General features: G+C 39.4%; 1 protein-coding gene across 3 annotated transcripts in view; it reads left to right on the top strand.

Annotated features, from left to right (window-relative positions):
- Window positions 1–4,798: 4,798 nt before the first annotated feature.
- MYEF2 (myelin expression factor 2) overlaps window positions 4,799–10,865 on the top strand; it is a 38,037-nt gene continuing 31,970 nt past the window's right edge. For 2 of the 3 annotated variants that reach the window (XM_036265758.1, XM_036265751.1), the window contains exons 1-2: window positions 4,913–5,073; window positions 9,701–9,909. In XM_036265758.1, coding sequence (XP_036121651.1) covers window positions 4,913–5,073; window positions 9,701–9,909 — 370 coding nt within the window. Of the gene's footprint in view, window positions 5,074–9,700; window positions 9,910–10,865 lie in introns of all 3 variants that reach the window. The other variant, XM_036265763.1, reaches the window with a different exon arrangement.

Here is a 10,865-nt window from a genome sequence, read left to right as displayed (position 1 = left end):
ATGGATTACAGATATAACCTGTAATATTTTTAAAATTATAAATTCCTTTTTAAGTTTTAATTCTCTGAAGTTTATAAACTCAATAGCTTCAAATTCAGCCATTTAATTTTATAAAGCCAAGTAAATTGACTTAAAAATCATACTATACTTTCTGTTTGACTTCACATTTTTGGTCTTTGCTATCTAATCCTTAAACATTTTTTTTTTATTTTTCAATTATACTTGACATACAGTGTTATATTAATTTTATGTGTACAGCATAGTGATTCAACATTTATATAACTTAGGAAGTGATCACTCCAATAAGTCTAGGACCCATCTGATACCATATATAGTTATTACAAAATTATTGACTGTATTCCCTATACTCTACATTACCATGACTACTTTTGTAGTTGGCAATTTGTAATTTTAATCCTGTCACCTTTTTCATCTGTCCCCCCTCAACCCTCCTTCTGTATGGCAACCATCAATTTGTTCTCTGTATCTATAAATTTGTTTCTGTCTTGTGTGCTTTTTTTAGTGAAATCATATGATATTTGTCTGTCTTTGATATATCACTTAGTGTAGTACCCTCTAAGTCCATCCATGTTGTTGGAAATGGCAAGATTTAATTATTATTTATGGCTGAGTAATATTTCATTGTATATATATATGTACCATAAATGCCAAAATACAAGGATGATCACAGTCTAGTTGCCACTAGAATCTCTTCTTTGGATGTAGAACTCTGATCAGTGAGCCCAAATGAAAAGTTATTTGCCAACCTTCCCTACAGCTGGGCGTGTCATGATTTCTGACTCACGATGGAAGTGTTGTGTGAAAATTCTGGATACCACGCTTCATTCCTGGACTTCAATGCCAACAAGGTGCCTAGATCTACAGCAGCCACCTTTGGCCAGAGGGCGACCTTCAGAATGGAGGCCTCACGCTAGGGTGGTGTCAGATTAAGAGAGAAAGAACCTTAGTCCATGATGACTGTGGAGCTACCCATTTTCTCTGAGATGCCGCCCTCTGTACTTCTTTTACTCAAGAGAGTAATAACTTCTATCTTGTTTTGGACATTATTATTTTATTTCCAGTCTCTGCTACTAGTAGGTGAACACAATTCCTAAATGATACACATATTAAATATTAATTGATGATATTTGGGGATTTTAGGGTTAAATTTCCAGATATGTAAAATGGTCTCTCTCTCTCTCTCTCTCTCTCTCTCTCTCTCAATCACACACACACACACACACACACACACACACACACACACATTTCAATTTGTAAGAAAAAACTAAGTGGTCATGTGAAGTTGTACTATTAACATTTTGTGCAATTGCAAAGGATAACGTTTGTAATGGGAACTGTAAGAAAGAAAAAAACTAAAGCATACTCAATTATCTTACAGCATGTATATATGGACTTTAAAAAAGTAGAGGACGAAAGAGGAAACTACAGCAATCAACTGTTAATAATTTTTTTTCTTCATTGTTGTGCAGATTTAGCTAAGGTAAGTACAATATTAATAGCAAAAGAGGAAGGAAAGCTCAATCTACAGAGCAGTCAGACGGAGTGGTAAGGATCAATCATTTTCTCTTCAGAAGCTGCCCCCAATTCTCTTCATCTTTTAACATCCAGCTTTTCTGTGCAGCTCTCATGCATCCCCCTTTAGGAATTAACCTCTGCCCTGTATGCATTTAGAGAGTCAGGACTAATGTACAGTGAGTAAGGCATTTGTCTTAGGCCAAAATTTAAAAGGGGGCCAAAAAAAGCTCAATAATCACAATAAATAGTTTAATGAAATATTTTTATTATCACATTACAGCATGCAGACTGGTCTCCTGTTTTTGTAAATAAATTTTAAATTATATTTTGCTTTTATTTTTATTACAGAACTCAAATCATGCTTTTTATAAACATCCTCTCTCAACAGGCCTATACTCTTTTTTTTTTTTTTTTATTCCTCATGTACCTATTACTCTGTTTTAAGCATAAAGGTCTCTTAAAAATATCAAATTGGATCTACTGAAGGATTTTGAAAGAATATACTAGGGACTACAGGGTTACATTTTCATTATTAAATTCAACTATAGCAAAAGAATAAAAAACAGTGATGAATGTTTTTAAAGAACTTTAATTCAGTTCTTGGGAATATCACCTGACTTTTCTTTGACTAAAACCCTGCCCAACTTGGAGAGACAGGGAATTGTAATACTACTTTACAGTCATAGAGCAGTTTGCCCTATAGAAAGTGCCTTCTTTTAATCCTCACCATAGTCCCTCAAGGTATGTATTCCTATTCTTATTTACGACTGAGAAATTAAGAAGTGACTTGCCTAAGGAGTTCAGGAAGAAAGGGGCAGAGCTGGCATTCTATCCTAGGTTTTCTGTGTCAAAATCCAGTTGGTTGAGCGTTGTCGCATGCACAGAAAGGTCACTGGTTTAATTCCCGGTCAGGACACATGCCCAGGTTGTGGGTTCATCCCTGGTCTGGATATATGCAGGAGGCAACCGATTGATGTGTTTCTCTCACATTGATGTTTCTCTCTCTCTCAAATCAATAAAAACATATATACAAAAATCCCATTCCCTTCTTCTTTAAACACAGAGTCTTAGTGATACCATTGTAAATAACCCAGTTACTAAGTAACAGGAAAGGAACACGGGGAAGGTCAAATATTATGGTTATGCCATTTGTACAACTTTGCCAGGAAGCTGCAGTTCAACACTTCCCAGGGTACCACAGGTCCATTCCCTGCAGATCCCGGGGGAAAGACTGCACAATAGATGCATGCCTAGTAAGCTCTGGGTGACATAGGGAAGGTACTTGCCTGTCAGTCACACCTGGGAACAGGTCATTGGCCAGAGTAGCCATGGCCACTGTAAACGCTGGAAGCTGTTATCTTTAATGTCCTAAGCAAAAGAGTTCACTCTCTTACCTCTTGGTGTGTAGTGCTTGACACCTGGCTTGTGGGGCTCACACTTTCCTGCATTTGCCACGTGGCCCATGGCCATGTGGACCCACCACACAATAGATTAATGGACTGAAACTAGCCTAATGCTAAACTGGACCCAACTCCACTTTGGACACTGGCTTTGCTTCAAGCTCTGCTGAGTCCCCCAGATGCACCTCTTCCAGGACTGGATTAAGGGAAATGGGACTTTGGAAACTGAGAGATGTAATTCCATACAAATAAAAATCACTCATCCTCCCCTGTGAGGCTTAGAAAAATTCTTTTTCTCAAGATTTTATAAGAACCCCACTCCCACTAGCAATGGATAAAGACCACACGTGCATTTCTCCAGTGACATTAGAATTGACTGAGGAGAAACAATTTAATAGAGCAACTCTAATAGCATTGTTGTGTTTATGAAACAATGTCAGTAGCACCTTAAACAGCAGTATTTTACCCAATGTACTCATTCAAATTGTTCTGATTTTTATGTGTGTGTTCAATGACATAGATGAACTCTTTTAGCATAGCATCAAATGCTTTATGATTAAGCGCATAAACCTGCATATTGAAATTTCAAAGAATGGGGAATTATGTAATACTTGAGTATGTTTCTAACTACAACTTTACCACTAATGTGTGCGATATTCTGTATGTAAATCATACATGTTTGCTTCTTTATGAGAAGAAATGTTGGGGAAAGTCTTTGAACTTTTCAGCTGAAATGGTTATTTCAATGTGAAACTCAAGTACTCAAGAATTAGGAGATAAGCTTAATAGATTTTTTTTTCATACTTAAGGGGAAAATCTATGACTATATTTTAAAACTCCATATGGTACTTAAATTTGTTTGAGAATCTATAACTGCTTCAAATATCATTTCCATCAGAATATAATAAAGACATAACCAAAATCCAAAAGGTCTATTAGCCAATCTAATAGATTTTTTATATAAATTATTGGTTCTGCCCTGGCTGGTTTGGCTCAGTGGTTAGAATAGTCTGCGGACTGAAGGGTTGTGGGTTCAGTTCCTGGTCAAGGACACACTCTGGGTTGCAGGTTGCATCACTGGCCCCAGTACTGGTGGGGGTCATGTGGGAGGTACCAGTCCATGTGAGACATTGATGTTTCTCTCTCTCTCTCTCTCTCTCTCTCTCTCTCGCTCTCGCTCTCTCGCTCTCTCTCTCCCCCCTCCCTTCCACTCTGTCTAAAAATCAATATAAAAATATCCTCTGTGAGGATTAACAAAAACAAACAAACAAAAAAGGTTCTCCCCATTGATTGTTGCCCGGAGAATTAAACAACTTCAGCTGTCTTTTTATAAGCTGATAGCTGAGTTCCAAGGAAAGCCTCATTGTCAAGAACAACCAGAACTCACAAGAAATTCAAAGCCATTCATTTTGGTGACTCTCCACCAGTCATCCATGACTGCTTATTGAATGTCTACAGGGTGCCTAGGCATTAAAGTGCCAAGTGATTTATTTGCATTTTTCAAAGGATTTCTAAGGGGAGCTGGAGATTTGCAGATGTCTTTAAAGATGCAAAGTGGTGTGTGCTTCTCTAACTTAAGTAGAGCTCTAGAGGTTTCTAACACCCAGGGCCGACTTTTGCGCGAAGACCCCATTGGGTGCCAAGCGGACCGGCCCGTGGGCAGAACAGGACCCCACCTGGGGCTTCCGGGCCGCCAAGCCCTGCGCCGCGCGGAGCAGGGCCGACCGCGGCGATGGCGGCCCCGGCCGGCCACCCCATCCCTGCCCTTCCCCCACCCCGCACTCCCACCTCCCACCCCCCACCCCCGGCTCACACCATCTCCCAGTCGCCGGGCCCCGACTGGTTCTCGCGAGATCCGGGCAACTGAGCGCTCGGGGCCTTTTCAAATCGGGATCCGTTACCGCTTCCCAGGCTGCCGCCATTGTCACGCTCGGAGCCTCTGAGCGCAGGCGGCCGGGCGGAGGCGGTGCCGCGGGATGGCGGACGCGGACAAGGCCGAGGTGCCCGGGGCCGCCGGCCACGACAGCCCACACCCACAGCCCGCGGAGCCGCCGGGGGAGCCGCGGCGAGAACCGCACCCGCCGGAGACGGAGAAGCAGCCCCCTCAGCACAGCAGCAGCGCCAATGGCGTTAAAATGTATTGTGTTTTCCTCCGGGGACCCGGACGAGGTGGGGGGCGGGAAGTCGGCCGGCGGGGGGGCGGGAGGCCGGGCTGGGCCTCGGGGACAGCGGCCTGGGGCCGCGGGCGGCGGGAGGAGCAGGTGCAGCCGGGCGCTCCCAGGCCCCAGCCGCCCGCCTCGGCCCGGCGCCCCGGGGTGCGGGCGGGGGCCGGCGTCCCCTCCCCGTCTCCAGCCGGAGGTGGCGGCTCGCCCCCTCTGCCCCGACTCCGGCCGGAGAACTTCTGCGCCGAGCCCGGCGGCCCCCGCGCTGCGCTGGAAAATGGTCCCGCTTTTAAAGGCCAGTAGCGAGCGCTCATCACTAGGGAGTATCTAGGGATGACATCATCGGGCAGTTCCTCCGGCTCGGGCGCCGCGGGCCGGCTCGTGCGGGGCTTGCCGCCCTCCAGCTGCCGTTGCCCCACGTCGCTGCCCACCCCGAACCCCTACGTGCCCAGAGGACGCGGGGGAAGGCGCCGCTGGGCTGACTCCATTGTGTCCCCCTGGAAGTGGAAGAGAGACTTTAACAGGGAAATGCGCCTCGCTCACCCTCCCCGGCCCCCACTCGTCTGTCCGCCCCGCAGGCTCCTCTTTAGAAACTGGGTGTGATGGCAGGTTCCCAGTTTGGGTATAATGGTATGGGTCATGTTTTTTTAATGGAAGGAAACCCACTGCTTTTAAGAGTGCACCTGTCGTTCGAGCCTGTAAAGAATTTAGTTGACGCGAATTCATCCTCATTTCTAGTTAAACAATAAAGAAATGTTATGCTCCCCGTTGTTGTTATCTGGGGGGTGTACGAAGTCAGGCATTTATTTGCATGTGCCCAGCTCTTTAAACCTGAAGTTGAAAAGCATGTTGTTATTTAGTGAAAACATCCTTTTCCTTCTCTGTTATTCCTCGAGAGTAGAAAGCAGTGAATATATGCTCACACTGCAATAGATAGGGGAATGTTCTTTCTTTTCTTTCGTAGAAAAATGTTTGAAACGGTGTAGTGAATCTGGACCAATCTGTTGAAGGGTTGATTGCAGATACGGTTGGTGATGACACTCTTGCTCTGAGTTGGGTTTGAATAGGATGGGCAGGGCCTGGACAGAGGTGAAGGTGTAAGGCAGTCTGCCTCCTTGGGGTTAGTTCCTAGGTGGAAGGTCGTGCACCCCAGGAACTGAGGAACCAAAAGGGAGTGAAGCGCTTTCTACCATGCCTACCAAAATGTGGGCTTTCATATGAATGAAAAGCAGTGAAATGATAAACTTAAAATGTGCTTTTAAACAATGTCTAAACATGGGGCTTGCCACCTTTTTCTCCTGAACAAAAAGTACAGCCTTGGATTACAGAGGGAAGCCCTACTGTACTTGGATATGAACAGTGTGGTGATGTCACTACAGGTAAAGCTGGTATCTAAAACCCCATCAGAGCTAAATGTCTCTAATCCCTTTTAAAGCCTCACTGTGGTTTAGCTAGAAAGGTGAGAGAGGTGGAAAAAGAATCTGACTTCTAATTGAGGAGAAAGAATATAGGTGATTAAGGAATGGCACTGATAAATACAAATGCAGATTCATTTCATATTGCTTTTAGTTCATCTCTCTCCTATCCTCTTTTCCAAGGAGCTGAGTGAAGAGGACAGTTCACTTTCAGGGTTTCTTGTACTGTCTATTCCATGAAAATATATAACAATCCAGCATGGGTCACTCACACTGAATAACTAGGGATAAATATTTACCTCTATGAACCTAACAACCTTTTTTTTGATCCTGTGAACCAACAGGAGTAGTTAACAACCCAAAGCATAAACTTAAGTTGATTTCGATTTGTTTTTAATGACAAGAACTCATAAAAATAAAAATGACCAAATATTGCCTTAAAATATATATTGCTTAGAAGTGAACACCAGTGCCTCTTGTTATCAAGATTGAAATGACTTTTGCTGAGGTTAATCCATAGTCATTGAGGTTGGAGACAACTATGTCTTATTCATTTTTATCCCCAAGGCCTTATGTTTAAAAAGACCCAATTAATATTTGTTTAAGTGTATAAGCAAGCTTTTATAATCATGAAACTCATATATAGAGGATTTAGTGGGCATGTTCACATCTTTTGACAAGAAATTAAAGATGTTTTCCTAGATGTAGTCTTTTTCTCTGTGTCAAACGGTATACTAGCTCACATTAAATGAATAGGAGGGAAAATAGTATTGTTATAACTCCTTATTATTCAAGTGTGATTAAGAAATGCCATGGAGGTCGGGAGTTACATTAGGGTACTGGTATAAAATATTAAGCATTGGAGTAGGGTGAAGTGGTTGAAGTAGAGTGGTATTTTTTTTTAATCATATTAGTAGTAAAGAATGGAACTAGGCTTAATTTTGGATCTCATACTATAGCTTTTATGTTTTTAAAATTATATTAAAACTATGTTTTCTCATTTGATGTCAATATTGATTTTTCAGAAATTTATGTTATAATTTCAGTAGGCAGAATTCAGTCTTAAGAGTAGATAACTTTTTTGTGACCTAAAATGTTCATAATATGTACAATAGAATGGTGATTACCAGAAAGAAGAAGGGGTTGAGGGGAGGTAGAAGAGGGTAAAGATGGAATAGTGGTAATGGAAAGAGACTTTCTTTGGGTGGTGAACACACAATACAATATACAGATGATGTATTATAGAGTTGTACACTTAAAGCCTATATAATTTTATTAACCATTGTCACCCCACTAAATTCAATAAAATTTTTTTAAAAAGGAATAGTCACATTCTGTATTTTCAAGTCCATTACGAGGAAGATTTGTCTAAACGAATAGCTTGGGAATTATTACATGGAATTCTGGATATAATGCCAATATTTTGATAATATAATATAGCATTATTTTCCTAAGAGTTTTTACATAAATTTTTACTGTGTCTTCCATAATGTATTTAGGGCATAGAAGGAATTCGAAATTGAGTAATTATAGCTTAGTTTCTTACTAGCTCTAAACTGATCTAACTTCCATAGATAGTCTTAATTATGCATTATAGGTGAGCAGTTGCCATTTTCAGAAGTGCAACTCAGCAGACAAGTAGTACTTGCTAGAGTTGGACAAGTGAGATGAAATGATCCCTTTTAGGCTGTGCCATTTCTGATGAGGGAATATGTTTGACAGTGAAGGTGGTGTCCCTGTCAGGGTCTGAACAAATGGCAAAGCAAGTTTGGCTCTAATATCTCTTAAATTGAGCAATTTTTCTGGCAGACAGCAGTACCATCTGACTGTTCGCTCACTCAATAATTAATATTTATCAAGCACTTGTTGTGTGCAGTTACCATGCTAGATGCTACTGATACCAACACAGATAGTTTATGTTCTTGTAGAGTTTTAAAAACTATATTTATGGCTATGTTGTTACCTGCTCAGAAAAGGGGTGTATGAGAAGTTCTATATATCAAGGAGCAAGCAACTAGAGTAAGATGTGTGTGTGGAGCACTGCAATGTATATATTCCCACAATTGCTTGGCTTAGAAGATAATTTAGAGCCTGAATTATGAAGCCTGATTGATTGTCAGAATAACCCAGGAAGCTTTAAAAGATTTAGAATCCTGGATGTCATTCCCAGAGATTTTTATTAATATATGTTTATGAAAAATTGCTTTGAAAATCAAAGTTTTAAACTCACTAGTGTAATCAGTGATTTAAAAGTAATCTATTGTTCTGTAAAAAAATGTTTCTTTTGAAAAGTAAATTGCATTTTAAAAATATATATTTAAATTTTTATTTATAGGATTTACTTTAAGTGTATACTTATTTCCTACAGATAGTTGGTGGATAGCATCACATAGTTAAATTATGATTACAGTTTTATAAATTAAATAATTTTTCAGTTAGGGCCTCATTAAAAAGTAGATTTATAAAATTCTGGTTGGTGTTGTACTGCTTCCCTCCTCCACTCCATCCCCCCGTTATAGGTAATACTAATAAAAATGATATGATTCTATTACGTATCCTGTCCTAGTTTATAGGTTAAAACACAGAAAATGTAGAGCATGAAAATATTAGAATACCTTATCAGTTTTCTATATTGATCAAAACTGAAAATAGAAGAAATTTTGAATTGTATGGGAGAGTATACATGTACAGGTATGTAGATATAACTATGTATTTTAACTATGTTTTTAAGCAACGGAGGAGAAAAATTCTGGGAAGAAACTGTTAACTTTTAAGAGATGAAATTTTCCAGGGTATCATTTTGTAAATTAATTATTTAGATTTCTGAGTAAGGCCCAGAAAGTTAATTCTCCATTAATGGGGGCAATTTTACATATTGTAGGAATAAAATCACATATCTTCCTCTCTTAAGTTCTAATAACATTTATTATATATTATGATGGGAAAAACTGGGTGATTGTTTGGATGCTACAGCTATTTAATATAGAAAAAAGGGATTGTGAAATGAGAATTTTGATATGTTCAACTCCTTGCTTTGAAATGGCATTGGGAAATTTCAGAGCCAGCAAGCATCTGACTCTCCGGCTGCTTTGTTGAGATCTAACTTTGTGGAGAGTTTTGTGAACTAAAGTGATAAATATTGAATATTTAATATAGACTTGTATTTTGTTGTGTTTTTAATTTATAGGGAAAATGATGAATCAGTGAAAGAAGAGAAATCTGAATTAAAGGAAAAATCTACAGGAAATAAGAAGGCCCATAGATTTCATCCTTATTCAAAAGACAAGAATTCAGGCACTGGAGAAAAGAAGGGTCCAAATCGTAACAGAGTTTTCATTAGCAATATCCCATATGACATGAAATGGCAAGCTATTAAAGATCTAATGAGAGAAAAAGGTAATCATCTTTGATAAACCCAATGTTGTTGGATAATCTTCATATAGAAGGGGGAGCAAACTAATCAAACATTTTTTATACCTCTGAGCCACACAGACTCAAAAACTTGATTTTTGTTTCTTTCTTAACACATGAATTAATCATTTCCTCTTCTTTCACTTGACACAATTTCATTACAAGGTAGTATGGATAAATACAGTTATTTTTCTTTTCTTTTTGTTATTTCAGTGGGATAGTAGCGAGCCAGCATATGCATGCCACCAAGAATTTTGTTAAAGTGATTGCTTTGTTTAGTTGAAGTTTTTATAGATTTTTAAAAGGACTATTGCATTAGTTAAGCAATACATTTAGCTGTTAAAGTATGAATAATAAGGTCTGATTATTTTTTTTCCAAAAGCTGTTTTGTTATTATCTTGGTGGAGTCTGGAATCTGGCTGTGGAATTCATTTTGTTTGCATTGTCATGAACGCGATGATACTGTTTCTGCAGTTCTATATTAAAATTGCGTTACTGCTGTTGCAGTTTTGTTTTCAGAAAAACCTGAAAACCTTCATTTTATATACATGGTTGGTTTTGGGGGAAAATAATTTTAATACTTGATCTTGTAAAAGTTAGTTTTGTTATCTCTTGAAAAATTGAGTTTCAACAGTCCTGCAAACTATGTACTTGGCTTTGAGGCTGCTCTCCTCTAATAACTTTTTAAAAAATTGCATTGGTGTATCTGTTGTAAGGTGACAACTATTTGATTGGTTTTATTCATTGACTTTATTTAGAAAGTGTGTGGCTTGCTGTGAAGCATGACTTGTAAATTTAGTTTGATGGCAAACATGATTGAAGACATTCAGGTAGGAAGTCACCTTAAAACAGCGTTGTGTGTAGGCGACTAAAGTTATTTGAAAAGTGCTAATGTTGATGTTTTTAATATGATAGGCTAAGGGACTATTTGTATGTATATG

This window comes from Molossus molossus, unplaced genomic scaffold (assembly GCF_014108415.1).
Source record: "Molossus molossus isolate mMolMol1 unplaced genomic scaffold, mMolMol1.p scaffold_m16_p_1, whole genome shotgun sequence".
NCBI classification, from domain to species: domain Eukaryota; kingdom Metazoa; phylum Chordata; class Mammalia; order Chiroptera; family Molossidae; genus Molossus; species Molossus molossus.
Note: the sequence above shows the minus strand (reverse complement) of the source record. Positions and strands in the feature narration are given on the sequence as shown.